The sequence below is a fragment of the Oenanthe melanoleuca genome, chromosome 10 (genome assembly GCF_029582105.1).
Source record: "Oenanthe melanoleuca isolate GR-GAL-2019-014 chromosome 10, OMel1.0, whole genome shotgun sequence".
Taxonomy (NCBI): domain Eukaryota; kingdom Metazoa; phylum Chordata; class Aves; order Passeriformes; family Muscicapidae; genus Oenanthe; species Oenanthe melanoleuca.
Window position 1 is genome coordinate 7,399,634 of NC_079344.1, and position 25,945 is coordinate 7,425,578.

Genomic DNA, 25,945 nt, shown 5'->3' on the forward strand with positions numbered 1-25,945 from the left:
TTGGAAACAGTCACCAGCCTGTCTTCAATGGGAACATTCAAGATCTAAGACTACAATCCTAACACTTTTTTTTTCCCTCTCTCTGTCAGATAAAACCTCTAGGTTTTGTGGGTGCCCAGACATGACATCCAGCATGAAGTCCAGGTCCCAGTTTAAAGGGAAAGGTTAGACTCACTGACTCTGATGAGAGAATAATTGCTCAGGGGGAGAATCCCACTGCCTCTGACTGCATGAACACTCCCTCACATGGAAAACAGTGTTTGGGGGGGTGTTGGGGAAGAGAGACCCACTCAGCTTCAGAGGCCTCTTGTCAAAAGCTGGGCGATACTGGTTCTACCAAAAGTGACACATTCCAGTTGTATTTTACTGATTATGTGCTTACAAGGAATAGCATCACAATCCTGGAAACTGTTGTGTGTACTGAATGGTCCATTATGCTGATCACCACCCTGAATAACTTCTCATCATTTATTTTAGAAAACAAGGATTCTCTCACCTTCATGCTACATAAAACCCATCAAGGCTGATTTTTTTTCCCATGATAATCATTGAAATTTACCTATGTAAATGCACACAACATCTGGTATTAATGGTTTCAAATAATGAAGGTCATAAAGTGGTGCTCCAGAACATACATGAGAGCCAGTGAGAACTACATAAGTAATTTTTATTTGGGGGATGTGGGAGAAAGAAATCAGGGGTTCAGCAAACAATCTATGTGTCTGTGAATAACTAGCTAGTGTACTGAGGAGAACAAACAAGCTCTGGCCTGTTCTTTGTGGACTACCACACACTAATGCTGATTTCATGCCCAAAATGGGAGATCCCAGTTGAAGAAGGGGGATGGTTATATATGTACATATATTCACTCATATTTGCACTTCTTTTATCCTCTTTCATTCGGGGTGCAGATTCAAGCTGCAGTTTTGCTACATTCTGGCTACATAGAGATGCTCCAAAAGACAAGCAAATACTCAACATAATAGGAATCACTCAGATTTAGGTCAGCAAACTGCAAGCCTCACTAACTCCCAACACAGGAATACTTAACCTTTGCATAACAGTGGAGCGTTAGCCTGTCATGCGAGCCGAGGCTCCCTCTCTGAGCTTGCACTGCATGGTGCAGCACCCTGCACGGCCCCGCCCAGCTACACATCACTGCTAATGCAGCGTGATGGATGAGCAGCACTGGAATCTAAAACACATGAAAATCACAGAGCCACAGACAACAGAAGTCCTTTAAACACATTTTCCATTCTTAAAAATCATTAAAATGCATTGAATAGTCTTTATAAATTTAACTATTGATAAAATAATAATTTATGTAAATTTTACAAAGCCATTACAGGCTTTGCTTCTGTTTACAGATAAAACTATCCGCAGAAACTGCTGCTGATCCAGATGCCTGTCTAATACATAATACTTCACAGCCTTGCAAAATGCTGTGTATTAAAGGTTGGAAACTGCTTTTTGGCCTACTTTCTACACTGACATACTAAAAAGGAGGGAGAGTCTTGTGGTTGAGACACTTGGCTGGGACTGAGATGACCTGGGTTCAGTTTCAGACTGTGCTACAGACTCCCAGTACATCCTTACACAAGTGACTTAATCTCCCTGTATATTAGCTCCCCACATGGAACGTGGGGCTGCCAATACTTCTGGATGCTGGTGGGGCTTTTTCCTCTTTAGGCTACACAGGCTTTGGGATGCAGACTTGTATATTTTCTGAATGATAAAGGGAGCCTCAAGCCGAGTTCAGACCTATTGGCATTACTCTAATAAAATGAAAAAAGAACTTTCATGTAAAGTTTTTTGTGTTATGATTCTTCAAGTTTTATGGTTGGTTTGATTTTTTTTCTTTTTTGCAGGGGGAACTGTTGTGGTTCTTCATGAGAGTTTTTAATGTCCAATTAATTGTCAGTTTCTAGTAAAGAGAGAGGAATTTGCTCATCGAGGAAATTTTCTGTGCTGGGTAAGTGCAACAGCAGCAGAACACATTCCACAGAGGAACTCATGCACAATCAATTAGGTCGTCTAATTAATTTTCCAACTCAATAGATGCTATGAACTTTTTTTTTTTCCAGAAATATATCTATACACATGTGTAACAGCAACTCAAAAACTTTTAAAATCTTAGATGAGAAGGACTGATGATATTCACTTGAAGGGAATGGGCTGCTACATGGGAGCAATATCCTCTCACGTGGGATTCATATTTCAGTCATAAAAGAAGAAAGCACATATGGGGGGCATAATGGAGTATTTTCCCATTGACAGTGCTGTGTAGTTACCATTAGGGATTGTCTTGTTAATCAGTATTTAGAGTAATTTATGATATTAGGTTACCCTATAATTAGGGAAAATAAAAATTAGGGAGAAAAAGACACATTGGAAAAATAAATTTGAATCAAATAGGGACAAAAAATGTACATATTTACAGGGGGCTTAACTACATATTACATCAAGTATGCTACAGCATCCAACAACAGGTATCTGTTTCTCTAGTCCAACCTCAGATAAAACTTCAATCAGCATCATCCAGAACTGTGCTAAATAAGGACTCTGGAATGAAGATTGAAACAAGCAGGGGAAGAATGACCAGAAAAATTTTTGCCTTCTCTCACAGGGTCTTCTTACAGCAGCAAATTTTCAACTGCCATGAATTTTCTCTGCACTTCCTTTCCCACCATTGTGATCACCCAAAAACCCTTATTCCACACTAACATAATGAAGTGTTTGTGGGACCAGAGTTATAATTGTGATGTCTGGATTAAAACAGCGAGTTGTGACATTTCTAAGAGTCCTATGGGAGATGACAGTGAATTATAGAGAATACACAGATACTTGATAATCCACAGTTATGGGGGGGGAAAGGCACAGAAGCACAATAAAGTGCTTCAGTTGGGGTTTTACTGTGGGTGTTTCTATGGAAGCACAGACTAGATTTATAAAGAACTTATAAAAATATCCATAATAAATACAAAGTGGTAAACATTATAGTTTCTCCAACCTGTAACACAAATCAGTGTTCTGTTAGTAACTGTTTCAAACAATGTGGCTGCTAGATCAGCTGAACAGACAGAAGAGAGAGGGCAAGCTCTGGAAAAGATACATACTGCTTGTAGGTAGGGGAAAGCCAGAGCAAAAAGCCTTCAGGGAACAAGTGTGAAGGAAACAAGGATACAAAGAAGCAAAACAGCAAAAGAGCAGAGTGACGAAAAACAGGAAGGCAGCAAAGACGGTATGGATCAAAGCAAATCTAAGAAATGAGTGGGAGGCACAGAGACAAGGAGAGATAAACAGTGGGAGCCAGCAGACACCATGTGTGAGAAGGGGAGAAAAGGAAAGGAAAGAGAAGGAAAAGGCTGGCCAGCCCAGGAGCTGACCAGGAGAGGGAAGTTTGCCAGGACAGGCCGGCCAAGTAACTAGGTAAAAATGGGCCAGAGAGCCAACCAGCCGAGAGCAGCCAGGCAGCCAAAGCCATCCTGGAGAGGAATCCATGTATGGAGCAGGAGGGGCACAATCCCAGCTGCAGCCAGGAGCTGCGTGACCCACACAAAGCACCACGCATGGCAGGGGAATGGGTAGGAGCAGCACTCAGCCTTGTGCTCCAAGAACAGCCCCGAGCAAGATACAAGATGCCTGAGAACATCCCAGAGACAGAGTGAGCACCTCACTGACACATCTGGGTATGCACTCTGAAATACTATCCACTAGAAACATTGGGTGGCCAAATATGAATAAACAATGACTACACAAATTGCAATATTAACCATCCATTTTTTTTTCTTCCCAACAAGCCTTCCCAGTGCAACCCAGCATCAAACCAGTATTTAAATTAACAGGTGATCCTGTCGAGGAATCAGGACTCAGAGAAAGAACAGCAGTGAGGTAATCCAGGTGTAGGCAGTGTCTCAATGTTTACCTTACCTTTCTAGATATAGTACCTGCTCCACACCACCAAAAATCCTGAGTATGTTTTTCCTTTTAACTTTACTGGGCTTTGAATGAAGTATCAAGCCATTAGGAAGCCAATGATTCATTAAATTCCCTTACCCTCAAACCAAGTGATTCACAGCTGAGACAGATGATATTTTAGGTGTTAGAAGTCAAATTCTGCACAGAACTAAGTGTAAGAGAGATGCCAGGCAGCACCTTGGGGTTCCCACAACAGAGAAAGTAAGAAGGTAAGAGGAGGGAGGGGAAGGGAAGCAGGAGGGAAGGGGGAGCACTCTTCTACTGCTGGGGAGCAGTGAAAAGTTGTGAGAGGGAAGCATACAGAGTGCAGCATAATGTAATTTAAAGTTCCTCTGCAAGAGCTCTGCCATCTGCCTAAGCTGCCAGGTTTAGCAATTGCAGTGCCAATTTAATTTTGTACCTAAACATATAGGAAATATTTTCTTTTAATTTTTTGTAGAATGGGTACATTTAGCAATCTAGGTGGTCATCAATACATATGTGATTCAGTTTCAGCAATGTTAGTGGAACAACAGACTCTTCTGCATGGTGTCTAAAGTTTCAGCTGCTTGTAAACCAGCACTGTGGGAAAACTTTTAGGTGGCTTTAAAAAAATTCTTAGGAAACAGTAGAAAGCTCACAATTTAAGACACTTCAGTGGAAGAGGAAACTTCCTCCTGATTATCAGAAATATTTTGCACTATATCCAAAAGGCAAGTGGGATTTCCTCCAGAAATAATGTCTTTCATCCACATAATTCTTGTCAGGAAAGGGTCTGTATATGTGTTTTAATAATTAAGTTTCTGGTTTCAACTACACTTGTGATAAATAACATTCACAGGAGGAAAATGTTTTTAGAGCATCAAATAGTTTAGTCTTCTAAAATAAAATAAGCTTGTGGTGGTTAAACTACCCTCACATAAGAACATTTTATTAGTGTGTGAATATACTATAAGCTTAAGTTATATTTAGCCCACACGTTTGAAATGAGATAACCACTGGATTGGAACTCTTGCCTGGCAGCATGCTGATCTCTTTCTTCCTCCTATTTCATTTAATTAGAAACTTGAAATTGGATCAGTAACTTTTAAACAGCTGATTAAAAGCCCTGTTCACAAAAGCAATCTTGGTTATTTTTCATGTGAGCATCAGGCTGCTCTCTGCAGGAAGCTGTGATCTCTATCTGTGATAAGATCTAATTCTGCTGTGATCTCATTCTGCTTTGAAAGAGTTGTGGAGAATCACTGGCATCTTGGGCACTGCATCTACACCTCTGCATCAACATCCCCCCGCTGCAAACCACACACAAATGCTGACTACTTGAATAAAAACAACAAACATTTAAAAAAGACAGAAGGATACCATCTCATCAAAAAAGGAAGGTCCAAAACTCTTCCACATCTGCTAGAATTTGAGTATAACCTAAATCCTACTAAAATGCAAACATCTCCTTTAGATTTAAAAGGACTACTTATGCTTCATCAGAGGCTATTGGAGGACACATATACAAATTTGTCTAGGCATTAATCAATGTTCATTAACACATTTGCATTCTAAAAGCACTTTAAAAATGAAAATATCACATGAAAGACTGCGTATGTGGCATGTAAGCCCAAAAGGAAAAGAACAGTATATTATAAAACTGAAAGAGGCTGTAATGATTTTCTTTCCTGTTTACTCTACTTGAATATTTCTCACTCATCATCCTGAAGCCCCTAGCTGCAGTTCAATAAACACCATTCCATATAGTGATACTTTCTATCCACTATAACCACAATCTTCATTAAATCATATTCATATTTTTAGATTATGCATTTAAGGACTTTTATTCAGAATTACTGATCAATAGTATTGTGTGGTAGTATAGCACACATCTAACTGCTTTCTGACAAGGTCTGATCAGGTCTCTGACTCCTGATTCAAAGCCCACTTAGGTCTTTGGACACCCATTTATTTTATGTGAGTAGGTTTTGGATCACTTCAAAAGTCACTGCGAAGTTTCATCCAGGCTTCACTCCTCTGAACAATGTCAAGACTTCTACCTTTGAATTTAAAGTACTGCCCAAATGTCTGAATATAAAACTGACCCAGGCACAAGTGTCTGTGTGTGTGTGTGAAATTCATGTATAATCTACCCTCTGGACATAGCAAAATAGGCTGTAGAATAAACACAAGCCATTCCCTGCAGGGCTTTGGCAGTAGTTTACACTAAGTGGCAATCATTATTGCTTTAGATGTTCTTTGAATTACCAGTCATCTTGAACTCTTTTGGTATTTCCTGGGATGCAATGGGCATTTGCCTAGAAATTTTGTATGTGGTATTTGATGCCAAAACACTGTATAGCATTTTATAAAATTGCCTAAATATTTATGAACAAAGGATAAAAGTTATATATGCATATGCACAAACCCTATCTAATTTGTTTAAATTAGACACTAAAAACTCAATTCACATATCAAGAATTCCTTCAGCAGACAAGCATGAAGCAGTCTCTCAGTAGTGGGAGATGTTAAAAGGAGTTCCTGTTAGCTGCACTCCAGACAACTTCCACTCAAAAGTGTCTTAAGTCTACTCAGTAAGTTTCTCTTCCATTATGCTGAATTCAAAGGAAGTGTATTTACTCATTCATTTATTTCAAAGAGGACCAGGACCTCAGTCCTAATAGGTCTGAGGGATAGTCGAATAATGGATGCAAAGGCTTGCTGCTGCTGCAGAGTAACAAGGAGAAATTCCTCCCAGTTTGAACTGAAACGCACATCAACAACGTAGGCTGAAGGAAGTTGTTATTTCTACTCAAAATTCTAAACAGCTGTTTTCAAGGCAGATTAAATGATTTTTCAATGTTTGGATTCAACTCAAGAGCTTTATCTAATGCATACTTTGTATTTGAGTATTTGTTGAATTAGAAATTTAATAGAGCAGCTGAGTATTTTAAAATCTTTTGGAAGATGTGAAAAAGGGATGTGAACTCTAGCACACCCTGTAAAACATAAATTTCTTACCAAAAGAATATGTTATTCATGTGCTCTGTACATTAGGTCAATTATTACTCACTTTCTTTGGAGAACCACCAAGTGCCTCCACCCTTTATAAGAGAGCATTGTAATCAACTGTAGTAAGAACAGTAGAATTATTTTAATACACACCGGTGGCTCAGGCCTGAGCTCAAGAAGGCTTGAACAGTAAGAGACTAAGATGGATTTGCCATCATCTTTCCTTTTTAAGAGGGAAAGAAATTAATGTTTCCTTGTACACCTTTGTAAATAATTTCAATTGCACATAAATAGGGAAAAAATTATAAAAAGAAATGCTTTAAATTTGGCCTCCAATTTAAACACTTCTGTTTTTTAATGAGAAATTCCATAAACAATCTGATACCAAAACTTCTTCCACAGCACGTCTTTCATTTCCGCTAACCCGATTTAACCTCTCTTCTTCTTTGCACTCAGCAGCTGTATAAAACACTTTTCTTGTACTGACATCAGCAAGTGACTGAAGTGCTAGTGCTAGATTTAAAATGCCTTCTAAAGCCATGACTTTTTGTATTGAATTTGGAACCAAGTTTGATACAACTTGTACTGTTAGTTTAATATAGTATCACCTTTCATGGAGCCATATCTTGTTGGGTTCCTGCCGGGACCTGAGAACTGAAATAGCACAAGGTTTAATGCATGGCACTTCATTTTGTCCAGCCTGGCTCAGGCCAAGAGAAGCATTTTGAATTATTTAGATAACCACACAGATTTAAATACCCAGCAAGATAGCTTGCTAAGTCATTCATCATTTGCCATTCCTGGCCTGTGCTTGTGTCTAGCAATGTTTTTACTAGAAGAACCATTCAGATGAATGGAATGCACATCTCCACTGGGTCTCCCCTGCCCAAGCAGCAGTCTAAACATCTCAACCTGCCTCCAGTGCTCTTTTCCCAAGATATGTGAAAACTGTCTGGCTAGGTCCTCTCTGTTATCATCTTCTTGCCTATCTTCCCTTTTCACCTGTTTCTCTTGCTTTTGTTTCATGAGCCCCTATAACTCTACCAGATTTCAGTGTATTAAAACATTACCCTCGCCTTACTTCAATTCCTCAAAAAGTTCACAAATCATCCTCTTACTACTCTTTAACTCCTCAAGAATCAAGTTGCTGGAATTAGTTCACACTTTGTGGTGTAATTCAATTCCAGACATAATATCTGAATCATTAAGCTATATCTTATCCTGAAGGTTATTGGAGCCAAAGCACCTTAACATCAACTCTCCCTTCACAGAATCCTTTCACAGAGGTGGATCACTCACTTCTTTTTTCACTGCAGATCTTTTGGCCTTTGAAGCTATTGGCTTGGAAGTATTTTTTGATCCCTTGGCTTCTGAAGCCTGTATTAATCCAACAGTAAAGCCGCCCTACTTGCATTTTATGAATCTCTCCAAGTTACCACCCATACTGTCCCACGAGGACATGGAGATTCTCATAAAGGCTTTCATCATATCCCAGCAGGACAATTATATTTCTTTGCTTGCTGGTTTTATTATTACCTCTTATAAACATTTCAAGTCCAAGTAGTGTTCTGTCACTCTACTGCTCAACTGAGCTAAGACACCTGGACAATCCAGCAAAGTGACCAGTCCTATAGTCCTTGAAAAAACAGTTCAAGGTGTCTCACTTTAAGAGCCACCTTAATTGCGCTTAGGAGAAAGTGCATGCTCTTTCCACTGTATGCTTCCCACTTTTTTCTTGCTGTAGTTCTCAGAAACATAAACAAACAAGAGCTGCTGAGGTCCTAAAATCTCCCATCACTGAGGGACCCAGCTGCTTCCTAAATCAGGTGAAATTATAAAGTACCTAGTAACTCTTCACTTTTTTTTTGTATTAAGTGACAAGCAGGTAACTACAATTAGTGTAAAGTTCGAACAGGAAAACTCCCCTGACAGTGTGTCTGTTGTTATTAGTATTACTCAGATTTAAAATCATTCCCTATTCCTCATGAACCACTGTAGTTATGTCAGCTTATTCTTTATTCTAAAACTAACAGTTCCATTTTTAAATTTTTATTAGGCAAGTACATTAGAAATCATGAGCATAACATGTTCTTTCATTTCACAGCACTCAATCAATCACTGCCACAGGACAAACACTCAGGATAAGAAAACACACAAATAAGAAAAAAAAAAAAAGAAGATCTGGAATTATGAACACTTTGACAATGTTAGCACTGGATCTCTATTAAATAGCTAATAGGTCTGAAAGGTACAGCTGTTACAAATCAGACTAACACATATTTTAGCACATTTTCCAGGAGTGACTGGACACAGTCCCGGGCAATCTGCTCCAACTGATCCTGTTTGAGCAGGGAAGTTGGACTAGGTGATCTCAAGAGGTCCCTTCCACCCTAAGCAATTCTTTAAGCTGAAATACAGTTAGAAATTACCCTCTCTTTCTGTAATTCTTACAGTTCTATTTTTAAAAGAATGTAAATGCATTATTTGAGAGGTAGGAGTTACCCCACTAACCAGCAGATATACATTTTGGTCTGTTGTCTGTTTTTGCAGGAGATAAACTGATTTTCCAAACCTTGCTGAAAATTCAGCTATCAATAGATTCAATGGAGCAACTGTAAGTAATGGGACCAAGATAAAAGGACCTGGAGCAAAAACTGAGGGCTTAATCTTGAGACTAAAGAGCACTATGAAGTTCCTGTGTATACAGAAATAAGGAAAATGGTAAGTCTAGTAAAATACCACTGAACTTATGACCACTGCTGCAATGCCAGCAAGGATGCCTCTGGCTTTGTCCCATGCTGTGAGCAGTGGTGCAAGATTAAAGCATCAGCCACCACTTCCCCAAGGAAGCAACAACTGTGAGCATACAGGTTTCTCCTCAGCTCCTGCTTCCCTATGACTGTCAGCACCTCTGTGTCAGAAGAAAAAGCCCTAGAGGGTCACAGAAGACCATTCATTCCAAGGAGTAAGGAGCAAGTGGGGACAGTACAGAACACCTGGCAATCGCTGGGTAAACTTTGCAAAAAACATAAACATTGAGGACAGGATCATCATGAGCAAGATCACTTAGTAAGCCAGGCTTACTTGAGTTAAATGCTCTTTAAAAATTGAGTCACACACTAATTAAACATTCAGGAACAAGTAAAACAGTGCAGAGACCACTCTTTCAGAATGGGAGACCTATAATCTGATTTACACAACCACAGAAAGAAATGAAGGCTTATGGCACAGCAGACTCAGTTCCATTAACCTACCTGTGCTAGTTTAGCTTGGGCAATACCTGCAACAGATACAAAGTAAATGTATAAAATCACAATCAAAATTCAGGTGCTTAAAAGGGTTCACATTTCTTAAAATATAAACCCATGTATGGGTTTACATATATGTAAACACACATGCACTTTTAATAACTTTCATGATTTTTTAAAATTACTTATCCCTAGCCTTTGCAAGCCTTCCTACAGAGAAGGGAAATACTGAATCTTGGTTTCTTTATGTAGCAAAATTCCACCTTTTTCCAAAAGAAGTTTCTTCTGGATAAAGAGTGCAAAGCCAGGCTATGTTTTACAGCATAGCAGAATTTGGAGAGTGATATTTCTCTCAGGGCTCCTTTCTTTTCAGACCTTATTTAGGCCTCTTTGCTTTTCCTACAGTATTTCTCTAAAGTGCCAAACTGTACAAGCTACCATGAAAAAAAGATATAAAAACTGCTCAGTCATTTTTCATGAATCTCTTAAGGGTAACTGGAAGTGAGAAAGTGCCTGTCCTTACAGCTGCTCTTAGGTAGCTGCTTCCCACAATTTTTTGCAGCTTTTATGCCGATATAAGGTAGATCTCTTTTTAAATCTAACAGTTTACTTTAGAAAAAGTTTTATTTTTACAGATATTTCAACAGCTCTGTTACAAATACATGGCAAGAAAACTTACATGTGTCAAAACAGTTACACTGACCACTTTGAGCACCTCTGTTTAAGATGCATTTTCATTAGCATTTTGCAGCTGACCTACATAAAAGAATTGTTTTACTTGGAAATGCCTTCGTCAGTTTATCCTTTCATTAGGTTAGATCTATGTTTTAAAAGAAGTTATTTTTCTTTGTTAGAACTGACCATCAATAAAGTTTTAGATCACTTGTAAAAACAAAGAAAAAAAAGTAAGTCCCAAACTCAATGAAGGCATCATGCATACTGATACTTGTTTTTGTGGCAACTCTAACAAAAATTCTCAGTTTACCAGCCCAATCAGAAAAACAGCTATGAATGGGTCATTCACAGGGAAAACATTTGTTTTAATAAATATAATAATAATGTAATAAATTAGAGCATTTCAGGTAGCAGTGCTTTCTTATATCAAGATGTATTGCAGCCCAGAAAAGGAGGAGTCATTTTCTCCATGAACAGCTAAATAGGCATAAGTTCTCAGCTGCATTTACTAATTCCCTATATCATGTCTAACTCCAGGAGTCACCATTTCAAAGGCACCTTTTCTTTGGAAAGTTCCATGAGAAATCAGTTATACTCAGCTATCTTATTTTTTGCAAGTTTTGGCTGAAATTAGAAAAATGGGCCTGGTACAATGGTACTAAGAGGGGAAGACCAGCCCTAAGACATGCATTCTGAAGGCCTCAAATATAACACCATGCTGCAATGACAAACAATATCAATAAAAGCTGATTCAATCTTCCAGCACACACACCAAAAAAAATTAACTCTTGTGAGTTAATTCACACATGAGAAGGATTCTTTCCAAATCTCCCTGGAATACTGCAGAGCACAGATCTGGCAGTGCAGACCATTCAGGGAAGCTGCAGCTTTCAATTGTCTGCACTGTGTATATAGAAGTTTAATCTGTATGATCTGCATGTAACATCCCATAATCAAACTAACACAGGCATCTCTCCTTGTACATAAGTTCTACAAAGCCTCTCCTCCACAGGCCTCAACTCTTCATTTTTCAAGACACCACAAGGCAGACCACAAGGCAAGAATCACATGCAGGCAAAGCCAGTGCAAGGTCCAGCCTGGCTGCAGTGAGAGCTGAACCCAATTTCTTGCACAGCAAACAGGAGCCAGAGGCTGCCAGCAAAGCTGGAGGTAGGAGTCAGGTTCTACAACAAGGCTGTTTGCAGTACCAGAAGAATGATCCTTTCCATGTCCTACACACAAGAACCAAATCTCACAGATTAGAACAATGCAGCTATTTCATTCAAATGTTTTAATGGTAATATATAGACTCCACAATCTGTGATTAAATTTGTATGCATCTCCACCGCTACGACTAAAATAAAAACAAAGCTAAGTCCAAACAATACTTTATTGCACATCTAAAGGTCAGTGTCCTTAGCAGCCAATCAAAAAGGCATGGAAATATAACAAGGTCTGCCAAAGAACTGAATGAAAACTTTAGATTTGTTTAACTGAAATCAAAACTCAATTTGGAACAAAAATGCAAATGTTCAGCTTCATGTACAAAAGCTGGAGCCCTCACATCTCTCAAGAGACCTAAGCCATATGTACTTAATCATTTATGGATTTTGATTAAGCATATATCTGAAGAAACATTTTAAAACTTGCTATTTGATATTTTAAGACACACAAACCATACAGCAAGTAACACAGGACCAGTCATGGGGTGTACATGCAAGGACCAGAACAATGGATAAAAGCCCTCCTATACACAAGACCCTTAAAAATGCTTTTTGGCATCAAATAACAGACTGAGCTGAGTCCCTAGTTCTGATCCAGAGATCTATTGATTATATTGCAAACCACCTAAATCACACACAATCATTCTGTAGAGGCCGACTTCTCCACCATAAAACTTCAGCTTTAATTTTAAATTTAAAAAACTCATCCATTATCTCAAGCTCTTTTCTATAAAAGATAATCAAAATGAATTTTTATTCTGAAACTGAAAGGCATCAAGGGTGACAACATATACTGAAATTATTTTAAAGTCAGTAAAACCTCACTCTGTGACCAAATATATTGATCCTCAGTCTGAAGCCATTTTTCATAACTTTTCAGGGGAAAAAAAATGTATGCAAGAGTCCTCATTGCAGGCCTTCAAGTTCAGCCATCCTTTAGTTGCTGCTATAATATTGTACGTACATCCATGTTACAGGGCTGCAGAAATTACATGTCTATGTCAACAGATGTGTTTCTTGGAAGAAAGCAACAGAAATCAAGTTTATTCAAATGTTTGCCAGCTACCATATGCTGCAATACTACTTTAAATGCAACATAAGGCTTTGGGAACATACTTTTACTGCTATCTACACTTTGTTATTTACTTTCCATTTAGACTAAATACCAGAGACGGGGCACGCTAAGGGGTGCAGTGTCCTCTTTGTAAAACCATTCTACCCGTTGTAGTATTTAGAAAGAAAAAAAAATATACAGAGCCCTACATTACTCTTGACCACTTTCAGCGGCTGCACTTTCATAGGGAGGCTCTGGGAAAGATATTTTTACATATGGCATTAATTCTGGGAACTTTTAATAATGGCCAAATATAATTAAAAATTATGCAAAAATTCCTGCCATGAAGAGAGCAGTACAGAAACTACTCTGTTAGAAGAAAAAGCAATCATTTGCTCATATTCTAAGTCCATAAAAAAACAAAACACACGTGGTACATTTTTAATATTTGAACTACATCAGGCCTAATTCTGCTCCTATGAGAAGCGAGTGGCAAAACTCCAGAATGAAGCAGGATTGAGCCCCTGATGTTGTCACAAGCATTCAAATAAACAAACAGGGCTGTAACACATTCTAAGCTTCCACTGTGTTCCTCTAAATGAATCCAGACAGAAAAAGAAAAGCACATTTCATTGCATTTCTGCAATACAAGGTTAGCAACAATGTATACCCTTCTATTACATAGAACTCACCCTCTCAAAGTATTATCACCTAAGTATCTAAAAAGAAACAGTTTCAAAGTGTTAAAAAAGCCTTTGTGCAAAAATCTGTAGACAGGTCTTCTAAATTTGATAGGGTTCTTTGATCTTCCTGAGCTCCTAACATCAATTTTTCCCCTGGACTTTCATAAAGTGCAGGATACAGGGACATTTTCACATGACCCAAACGTGGGCATCTCCCACAGCCAGTTAAATCCCCTAGGGTCTTTAACAGACAATAGAAAGAGCTGTCGATGTTCTGAATCATCCTCAGGGACATAACAGAACATAAGCTAAGTCTCTGCCCTCAGTCTCTTCAGCAACTCTAAAAGAAATTGCAGAATCTGTAATTCACTGCAGTTATTCAGCATTAACAGTAAAATGGCATAAAGATGGCATCCAGTTTTTAACCAGTGGGAGAAATTTTGCTTTGCCCACATCTTCATTTTCTGCTACCTGTGATTTCCTTAATAATATGACTACTGATAAACTAAAAGCTAAGTGCATCTCTCAGATCTTAACTAACTCTGAAAGCCAGGGGGCCAAAAACCAGCAAGGCCCTCAAGCACTTGCATAATTCTAGGCATACTGACATCTTGGGTTTGAATTTAAATGCATGTCAAAGCCTATCACTGGACCACCGCCAGAGAACTGAGCACCTTTCTCAAAGAAGTCCCTGAAGTTCAATTTTTAACTGAGACAATATCTGTGAAATATTTTCCTTCCTGGGCTATGTATTTTAAATGTGTCTTAAATGGCTGTACAAAGCACTGCCAACTCCACTACACTTCTACTGCTGAGTTTATGTCAAGCTCACCCTTTTGAATACTATTCCACAGAAAAGCAGGTCTGTTATTTTATGACACAGCTGCACATACTTGACAGTATGTCCAGGCAGCTTTTCCTGCTCTGGAAAGGAGCCAAACACCACACACAACAGCTCAGGAGTTAATGATACATGTGCATCACTTGCAGTACGATAAAGTTACTGATCCAGCTCAGGTGAAGCCTTTCTCACCAGTGACATTACATACAACCCCAGGACATGAAGAAGAACTCCACTGATAAAAGTGAATCTCAAAATTCCTTGTGCCCATGTTTATCGCACTTTACACTATGATTAACATTAAGACATACAAAAAAGTGATTTGTGTGCCAAAACTGTCCAAGGCTAGCCTGCTGCCCTCTCGAAGAATGACTGAATAAATACATATGCCATGCCACAAATTTGATGGCGTTTGCTGCATTGTGAAAGTAGTGGGTCTTTCACCAGATAAAGCCCTTGACCTACACAGAAGTCTTGCAGATCTTCATTAACAATCACATGGTTGACATTTACTGTGGTAATGTATGGAAAAATGACTTAAAACAGTAGACACAGAGCTACACAACTTGTCTCTGTATCTAAGAAACTGGATCAAATTTTGTTCCAACCACCTGCAACATTTTAAGTGTTCTCCCTATCGGATTATTAGAATAACCCCACGTGTTTGGTTGCCTCGACACTGTTTCATTCAGGTCAGTTCTAAGTTATGACATCTGCAGAAAAGGCTGGAATATTCTTTGGTGTGTGACATGTGTGCCACAAACACTCTCTGACTGTTACTGTTAGTTGATGCTTGTAGGGAAAAGCACTGGGTGATACACAGCAGTAAATTACTTCCATAACTGTTAGTTTGTGGGATGGCATAACCTAGAAGTCAAACCACAGCCAAACAGATGGAGAATGTGTATGCCACAAAACTGTATCACTTCACATTACGTTTATATCCAGAAATGGTGTTTTCAAAACAATCTGCTTCTCCTGCTTCTGCCAGAAATGGCAGTTTAAGACACTATTTCTCCTGAGTATTTTCCTTCCCCACCCCCCCTCCACACACAGAGATGCTTTGGTTTTGTTGTTTTGCTTCCTCCCCTCCTTCTTTTCTTTCTAATAAACACACAATTTTACTCTACAAGGCATGAATCTTGTCAATTTACTGGCTAACATCCATCCACATGTACATCAGAAGCCCACCAGGGAGTGTTGAATCCACAGAACTTTCCAAAGCTAGATTCAAAATATGGACCTCTTACTTAGCTGACAGCTGTGTAAAATCATACACAGCCAGACAATTCCCCTGTGACGACACAGGTGCATGTGCTGAACAAGGCAAGTTATTCTAAGACCAAGATTAGTTTATACTTGAAAAGTTATCTTCAGAAAAAGTTTTTGCTCATGGCATAATGTGATTCTGAGACCAAAAACCACCACACCCTTTTTAGAGGAGGGGAACATATTAGCTCAGCTAGGTAGAGAGGCTGCAGGAAATCTGTGAAAGCAGCCAAATTTCAGAGGTTTTCTGGGAAGATATGATAATCATTTGGCCTCAACACAGCAAGCGAGCATTAACCAGGAATACTACAGCCCATTAATGTCTATTTTCTCTTTTATTGATAACTATAAAATCCAACACATGTTTTAAGTAAAAAACTGCCTATGGACAAGGCATGTAAGTTACAGATTTCCACCTCAATTGTGCTCAATAGCACGCATGTAACTTCAGGGCAGCTTGACTTGGCTCAAATGGCTCTGTGCCACCAGTTTCTCACTCCACCCACCATCAGGAAGGAGCCCTGAGGGACAAGGCTGAAGCTGTTACCAGGATTCAGCTTAGAAACTTACCCTAATGATGTGGAGTCAAACTGGTCTCAGATCAGGCAACACAGAACTAGCACTGAACAATCTTCTTCTGTATTTACACTTTACACCTCCTAACCAGACTGAAGGCTCAAAAACTGCACCCACGAAGAACAAGCAGTAATTGCTTGAAATTCCAAGTCTTTGCAGTAATATTCCGTGCATTCTCACCTAAGCATTTATTCTCTTCAAACTTAGGAACTTTAACCTAATTGCCCATTCCTCTTACTCCTCTCCAGCAGTGAGATCCCATGATTCACAATTGAGTTACTTTTCTATCTTTGGAAAAAACTCACCATTGGTTTGAACTACTTTTATAACATCTGAGTGGACAACTGGCAAGACTTCACACAGTGCCAACACAGCAATTTTATCTACTGCAGGGAGTGCAGGAAATACCTGCTTCATCCTATCATCTGTTTCAGCTCAGAAAAAAAAAGCTTTGGTCCCCTCGGAGTTGTTCTGCATCACCCACCTATGCTGCCCACATAAAAAAGTCAACTGTTACTGCTCCAGGTGCAGCACTGACAGCAAAGATCATCTGACACACTCACTGACAGAAATTTCATGTGCTAATCACACCCTCTACATGGAAGCCCAAAATCAGATTATTAATGTCTATACTGTCCCAGGTTCATAGATATGTAACACAATCTAATCTATGAATAGAATGTATGAATTTCCAACTACACAGACCAACTGTTCTGACAAATGAAAATACTTTATTTGTATTTTTACAAAACTCAACAGCATTATACCTAAACATTGTCCACTATACTGCTCACAAATGAAATATTAAATTGGTTTAATAACCCTGAATAAATGCATGCACCATATAAGGCAGTTGGTATCACTGTGTTTTCATTTGAAGATTATCACTACGGATATGCAACTGAAAAGCTAAATTGAAAACAATAAATCTGCACAAAACAGGAAAAATTATTTAATAAACTCTGCAAAAGTAAACTTTAAAAAGACAGAGCAAGATGCTATTTATCCCATATATCAGATTCAAAGACCTTTTCTGTTGACTTAAAAACTAAAGTTTGAGCAAAAGCACGTAAAAGCACACAAAAACTTTCATTTGCCACCTCTTCCATTGGAGTGTTTTCATCACAAAGAAGTTCAGTTCCATCTGTTCCATCTGTGCTTCATCCTGGCCTCTATCCTTATGAAGTTCACATACTTCTGAAAATGCTACTTAAAATTTATTTTCTGTCTTGACACCAACAAAAACACACAAAACCAATTCAGCTATAGAATACCACAGGTATATGTCCTGTTAGAGGTGTTGGAACACAATTATTCCCACTGGTTTAGGGCACTTACCTCTCTCACACTGGGGTCCAGTAAAGCCATACGTGCAAGCACATCGGTTCGGAGCTACGCATCTCCCTCCATTTAGACATCCATTTTCACAGACAGCTGTAGCAAAGGGAAGGCAAGAGGAATCTTTATTGAGCTGCTTTCAGAAGGACAAAGGTATGTATTTGGCCAACTCAGGTAAACTGGTAAAAATGGTAAACATAACAGGATACCAAACTCTTTTCCTAGAATCTACTTAATAACCTTTTACTACTTCCTGGCCTCATTTTTCAAGGGAGCATAACACAAATACAGAAACAACCACAGCTTTTCTGACCTCTCAGAGCTTTTCTCTTTGGGATAGCTGGACAATCCCACAACTTCAAAATAATATTTCTTTCAAACTTGTAACAAATATGTACTATTAGAGATTGCAGAGATAGAAGATGCAGAGGAATATTTCATCTCTAAATCCTCAAATGTATTTTTTCCTCCTGTAATAATCCAGTATTAAAAGGCTGTTTGCTGGTGTTAAATAAATTATGCTATTAACTATGATAGCAAAATTTAATCAATATCTATTACATATTCTTCCTCTGTATTATGTTGTCACTAGCTTCAGAACTCAATTTTTAATAATAAACTCCAAAAGCAATTCCTCTCAGAAATAATCAAAAATACAATATGCACATGAAAAAGGAGATTTTAAATACAATTGTATGTTCATTGAGTAATGTTATTCTTTGTTCCGTTTCACATTCACTTCAGTAGAAAGAAGATTTCCATTTATCCTCTTTTATCCACTTGATATTTCACAGTGAAGGCAGAAATACAATTCTTAATCCTTTCACCATGTGATCCTCCTCCAGATTATTAGGGTAAATTCCTGGTCCCACTGAAGTTCATGTAAAGTGTGCCATTGATTTTGACAGAGCACAAAAGGTTTTCATTAAATGAGCTAAACGCATTTTCTGTGTCAGACCAATATTTCACTAGATAGCAACGTGACAGCCTTGGTTAAAAGCAGTGTCTACATCCTTATTTGAGTTACTTCACAGCATTCCAGCCAAGAAGAACAAGAGAGCACCAGAGTCAGCTTGGGAGAGATTTCAAACAGCAGATCCAGGAATGATTTTGGCTAAGGACTGACAGAGGAAATAAAAAAATCTGTCTATCTACTCTAATAAGACAACATCAAAATTTCTACAGCATACTAGCTAAGTCTGATGCAAACACTGAAATGAAAACAAGACTTTGTACTAAAAATCCTAATTTTATCTATAAAATGAAAACTTAATCCCATGTAAGATTTAGATGTATGACCCACTGCTCTAGTTGGTGAGAAGTCCTGGAGGTCAATCGGAATTACAGCAGTATGAGAACTACAGGATCAAGTTATATCCAATTATTATAAACTCACATGATGTTTATTTTAATAGTCTTGATCAGTAAGAATTCACTCAGCATTCATTACAAAGTCATGTGTTTTTCTGTGAAATTTCACTATACCTGATCAAAAACAAGCTCAACAGCAGCTGAAATTTAGTGCTAAAGCGTGTCCAATGCACACAGGACAGAATCATTTAACAGTATCTACAATCCTAGAAGTGCACTTACGCTGTCCACAGTGTGTTCCTGTATATCCTTTCTGACAGAGGCAATGGTCATCACTGCAGCTACCTCCATTCATGCACCGGATGTTACAGTGTTGGACTTGAAAGGAAAAAAGATTTTCCTCAGTTAAATCAAATCAGTCAGAAACACTTTACTGTTTGCTAAAGAACTTTACTTTCTTTAGGGATTGATTCTGAGAACCAGAGAGCATTAGAAGTCAAAAATGCACATTTTAGGACAGATACTTAAAATGACACTACAGAATATTATATAGATTTACAGTTCCTAAGGAGTATAGGACATGGTGCAAGAATTTGATGCACCCTCTCATTCAAATTAAGTCAATGGCATTTCATATGAGAATAAATCCTCAACATTTCTTTCCTAATTTGCAATTATGAGAAAAAGCCTTCAATAAGGGAAAAGTACTAAACTTCTGGCAGACAGCACCATTAAAAAGGGAGTCTTATCATCTAGGAAATGGGGGAGGGAAGTATTAAAGGGAAGCATATAAGGAAGCTCATGAAGACAGCCCTGTTCTGCCAACATATGCAACACCAGAAGCTGACCTGGCCAAGCAGGACTTCTTGCATAAAACGGAGAAATAATAGAGTGATTTCTTTCTGTATGCCAACTGTGGGCTCACCCCACCAGCAGAGCTACTGTGCTTGGGAGCTGCAGAGCTCACAGGCAGCACTTCCCCAGAGCCAACAACCTCCCCCTCCCTAGGGCAGAGGCAGGGGAGCAGCAGCACACTCTCCTCAGCTGCAGCCCCACCACTTATAATGGTTAACAGGCAGCTTAAGCCCCATGCCAGTAAAACATAATGTCTCTGATGCATTCTTCTAGTAATAAGGGCAAATACATTTCTTAACTAGATGTTGGGAGCAACTAGAAGTATGTCAGGCTCTTCATCAGGCATAAAGAAGTGGGCAGGTCTCCCAGCAAAGCGAAGTCCTTACAGCTCCTGCTGTCCAACACAGCTGTGAACTGGGGCCTGCACTCCAGTAAGCAGCTGGGAAATGGTTTTCCTCTTAACAGGAACCACATGAAAGGCTCCTCCCCAGATAGAATTACAGGCTCATCAGCATTTGAGTAGATTGTGATGGAGCACTGGATACCTACACCATTCTGTCTGAAATGCTCAGGACTGAAAATTGGAAATTGTATGTCCCGTCAAAGCCTGCAGCTAACAGGTGCCATGTCAAACACGGAATTTTTCATCTCACACAAAACTCTTGGGCATCATTTGGCTTTTAACGGTTCAGAAGTATGTGAATAGATTTTTTTTTAAATTTTCAAGTAGAAATAATAATTTTAACTGTATTGCCTTCTGTAACAATATGAACCCACACTGCAGAAGTAAAACACACAACTGGAGAAAGAATTTAAAGCAATCTAGCATTTAAAACACTAGTAACCTTAATTTTTCCATTATAAAAGCAAAAACTGTGTATTACATTTCTTATGTATCTAATAGTTATTATACATCTTTTTTTTGCTTTGGATGTACTTCAGTACTTCAAGCAACAAAAATGTATTAACATTCCTCAATAGAAAGTAAAATTGTCAACAAATACAGAGTGAATATCTGGTGAAGATTTTTGGACAATGTCCTAAGTAGGTCAGAAAAAGGTGTATAGTTACTTTAAAATGTGTAGTTCAACTCAGCTTTATACAATCTTAGAAAAACAGAGGGGATTACAAAAAGCATAGGAAATGATATCATCTGTCAAGCAGGGAAGGAACTTAAAAACCACAAACTGATTTCAATTAGAGCAAGCTATGCCAAGAGCTAATTTCCATTCCCACATGAAGACCAAAGCCATTTAAGTAGTTTGAACTACATTTGAGATAAAAAGGTTAACAGTAGCTTAAATGATGATTTTCATATTATCTGTTGACGTATAAATATATTTCCTCATTTTGGGATGCACTCACGAAGTTTCCATAACTTGTGTTACTGCTTCTCAAAATAAGTTTTCCAAGGTAAAATACTTCTTCCTCCTTTTAGAACTAAAATCATTATGGGAGACTGCTGGGACACTCAGTGATCCTCACTAAAATGAGCCGTTTAAATCTGTGAGCTTCCTTGCCTGGGCAAGAGGATCACTGACATACAGTCAGTAAACTATTTACTTATTTTCTGCCCTCTTTTGTGGGAATGTTGAAAAGAGTACTTCCAAAATCATACAGACTATTCTGTAATATTATCCTTCCAAAAGTTTACAGAAACACATTGAAAGGCTGTCTGGAGCTCAGATGATGATTTTAAAAATGCATTTTTGAAAACCAGCATATTAATTCAGGTCCAGGCCCTCTTTTCTCAGCTATATCAACAATTCCATTAATGTCAGTAGAGATATTCCGGTAAATGAAACAACCTGTTCCAAGATATCACACTGACAGAGATTCAAAGAAAAAGCACAGGACTTACCATAAGGCTGGTAAATCAATGCATATAGCTTTGCCTTATCTTGGCACGCACAGGAAATCTTAACATTAATAAATGGTTGCTTTTAATCAATTATTGTTCTTTTTCACATCCAATTTGTAAACAGTCTGCACTGGAAATGTCTGAAGTCAAAACAGGAATAACTGCAGGAACACAACGTTATAAACCTGCAGAAGAGCCAGCAAGACCATACATATCCACACAGGCTTTGCATGTGGGCAATAGTTGTGTTTTTTATCAAAGTGCTGCCTTCTTAAGCATAACAGCCCCCGACTTTTTAAATAAATACTCAGAAAAACTGAGTAAAGACCTCATCGCACCCGGAGCACAACCACAACTGCTCATGAAACATGCAGGAGCTCACCAAGCAGGTAGCACACGTGCTGTCTACTCTGCAATCCCAAAGTAAGGAACATGAGGTGCGAGGGTCGCAGTGCTCGGGGGGAGAGCAGCGGAGCCGCCGGCACAGCGCGGCCGGCCCAACCTGTCCTGCTGTGGGCGCGGCGGGGCAGCCAGCGGGCACCATGGCACGGCCCGGCTCTCTCTGTGCCACTGCCGAGGAAACGCGCACATGCGGCCCCGGCATGCATGACGCAGGGCTTTGCCTGCCAGGAGCTGTAAACAAGGAATGACGGCCTCATCACATCCCAGATGCTCAGCGAGCTTTCTCTGTTGAGTGGCTGACTCGGGAGAGAGATGGCAGCTAGCATCAAGGCGGGACACGAGCCTGCTGCCCCACAGCCCTGCACAAGACATGGACAGAATCCGCAGTACACTCAACTCTGGGGACTTTCGAAATTCAAGTCTTTGCACCACCTCTGACAGCAGAAGAGTATAAGCCAAAGGGCTGAGCTCCAAGTTTTACTGCCATTGAGCAGAAACCTCCCATAGACCCGAAGAGCAGGGTCACAGGTCACGGAGCCCAGGCCAAGCTCAGCCCCACAGCCCTGGCCTTGTCTGAGGGAGCCCAGGCCAAGCTCAGCCCCACAGCCCTGGCCCTGTCTGAGGGAGCCCAGGCCAAGCTCAGCCCCACAGCCCCGGCACTGTCTGAGGGAGCCCAGGCCAAGCTCAGCCCCACAGCCCCAGCGGTGTCTGAGGGAGCCAAGGCCAGGCTCAGCCCCACAGCCCCAGCGGTATCTGAGGGAGCCCAGGCCAGGCTCAGCCCCACAGCCCCGGCCCTGTCTGAGGGAGCCCAGGCCAGGCTCAGCCCCACAGCCCCAGCGGTGTCTGAGGGAGCCAAGGCCAGGCTCAGCCCCACAGCCCCAGCGGTATCTGAGGGAGCCCAGGCCAGGCTCAGCCCCACAGCCCCGGCACTGTCTGAGGGAGCCCAGGCCAGGCTCAGCCCCACAGCCCCGGCACTGTCTGAGGGAGCCCAGGCCAGGCTCAGCCCCACAGCCCCAGCGGTATCTGAGGGAGCCCAGGCCAGGCTCAGCCCCACAGCCCCAGTGGTGTCTGAGAGAAGTCTCTGAGGAGGAGCTCAGTGCTCAGCTGTGCCTCTGATGCTGCTGGCAGGGCAGTGGAACAGACCCTGCTCTGGACACAGGCACTTGTCTGCATCCGTCACCCCAAGCACCCACCACGGCTGCTATGTGACAGTTCCCTTCCTTCAGGGACGGCCCTATTAGAAAACGCCTTCTCTGGTTCAGCCAGCCAAAACCATTCTGACTACAAAAACAGGGGCTCAGCTCAGAGACAGACATCACCCACACCTGCAGCAGCAGAGCACCCTCACATCACCCACACCTGCAGTGTCAGAATACCCTCACATCACCCACACCTGCAGTGTCAGAGCACCCTCACATCACCCACATCTGCAGTGTCAGAGCACCCTCACATCACCCACACCTGCAGTGTCAGAGCACCCTCACATCACCCATACCTGCAGTGTCAGAATACCCTCACATCACCCACACCTGCAGCAGCACACTTGGCAATCTTATCTCCAAGCCTGCTGTAAGCACACCCAAAAATTCACTAATTACACAGAAATAACCACTGCTCAGCCAGAAGTTTACTGATGTCACTAAAATCCCTGCTGAGAAAAGCACCGCTTGATCTTTTCAACCACAAATCAGATTCCTAAAGCTGACTGCTAACCAGAAAAGTCCCAGCAACTGACCTGCATAAGAATCAAACTTGGAGGCTTTGTCTCACTTTCCAATCTGCATTAAATATTTTATTTTGACAGACAACCAGAGTATAAGAGTCACTGTCAATTCAGTTTCTGCCTATGGATGTGAAAATCCATGCCCAGTGATTCTTAAAGTACTAAAGACACACATAGCTTAAAATAGCCAAAGGGCACATCTCATATATCAGAAGCTATACATTTTATTCTGAGAAATCGTGGCATTTTTTCTCATGTTTGAAATTTTTATTTTGCATGTGACAATCACATATCATTTATATTCGATTTTTAATTATTTTATTTAGATTTTTTCTTATTTTTAAAACATATAATTAAAATAAGGTTTAATTAATGCATATTCTGACAAAATATTAACTGTTACCAAAGGTAGTTGACAGTAACCATTTGATGTCAAACACTAATTTTTATGTTTACTTTGTTTTCTAATTGCAGATCGAAGTCATTGTGGTCTATTGTGTAAATGCATATTCATGGGTTTTGTCTACAGTGCCAACAGCACAAGCGATTTACATAAAGTATGCTCTGTAAGCAGTAATAATGTGCTAAATCATAAAAAATATTACCCAAGAGTGCACAGAAGCACTGGAGTCTCTTCTCTCTACAACTTACTAAACACTTTTGCTTTTAGAATTGGTATGTTTTAATAAATAAAGGGGATGTAACCATATACACAAAATTGCAGAAATTGAACAAAATATAAACCATATATATTTTAGCCAACTGCTAAGTCTCTATGTAAACTGTATAGAGAGAATCAACTCTTAAAAGCAGGCAAGCCTATGCAGTAATGTAAGGAAAATAATCAGTCAGCACTGATTAAAGCTTATGATTAGTAGAAAACTCATACTTAGGAGAAGTAATAGTCAACAAGCACATGAGCTACATCATAGAGGCATTAGAAGCTGCTTACTTAAACACTGTAGTAAATTCCTGCACCCATTTATCTGTGCTACTTCAATGAAGGCTAAAACTATGGAGATCAATGGTAGAATATTTCAGAAAAAGAACCACAAGAAGAACTGAAAACTTTACCCCATTTTTATTTTGAGTCTGACTCATAAGACTTCAGTGGGGCCAAAGAAAAAAAACAGAGAAGGCTCAGTTGTTCCTGCCAAAGGTGCCAAAACGTGTAACACATACAGGGATGTACCTCTCCCTCAGTGCCCTGAAGAGTACTTGGGAGATCATACCTTCCTTTAATGGCTTACAGAACTAAGGCATATGCACCTGGTAAAACAGTAGCTGCAAACTCAGGCCGGAACCCACCATCACACACATTTGTGCAGCATTTTGCACCCTTCTCTCCCTCCAGTACTCTCTGGGAACTCCATAGCTCCACATCTTTCTCATGCTGTCCTCTCCCTAACCTACATCACAGGAGCATGAGATGAGTTGAACTACAAAGAACAATATTTACCATTTTAGTACAAGCCATTTCATTACATCCTGCAGTTGTTAATGCTTTTCCACTGTTATTGCATAAAAAGGATGCTAAAATCACAAACTGAAATGGTCAGCTATGTGGGAAAACTCTTATCAACCAGGAATGCAAAAAAAAAGGCAAAGTAAAAAATACAGAAGCAAAGCTGACCACACACTGGGTCTCAAAGATATTTAGAACTAAAAGGATGACCACATTGCATCTCAGCTGAGTGGATCCCCCATTGACTTCTCATGTTGTTCAGATAGTTACAGGCATTTGTGGGAACCAGTCTCCCCCAAAATTCTTTCCAGAAACTTCACATGTTTTTAAAAAATCTAAACCTTCTACATTCTAAGAGACAAGAACCATGTTGAAATGAGAATACAGAGTACTTTACAGTTGGCATCTCAAATATGAATCCTACTCTATATCAAACACTCAGCTCATTAAGTTCTTAGCCATTAGGTTCT

The 25,945-nt window shown here is 39.8% G+C and overlaps 1 protein-coding gene across 2 annotated transcripts in view; it reads right to left on the bottom strand.

The window, feature by feature from the left end:
• The window catches only part of FBN1 (fibrillin 1), a 144,492-nt gene that overhangs the window by 103,032 nt on the left and 15,515 nt on the right, over positions 1 to 25,945 (bottom strand). For both annotated transcript variants that reach the window (XM_056499865.1, XM_056499866.1), the window contains exons 5-6: positions 19,452 to 19,547; positions 17,859 to 17,954 (exon numbers count right to left, since the gene is read on the bottom strand). In XM_056499865.1, the coding sequence (XP_056355840.1) occupies positions 17,859 to 17,954; positions 19,452 to 19,547 (192 nt within the window). The remainder of the gene's footprint in view (positions 1 to 17,858; positions 17,955 to 19,451; positions 19,548 to 25,945) is intronic.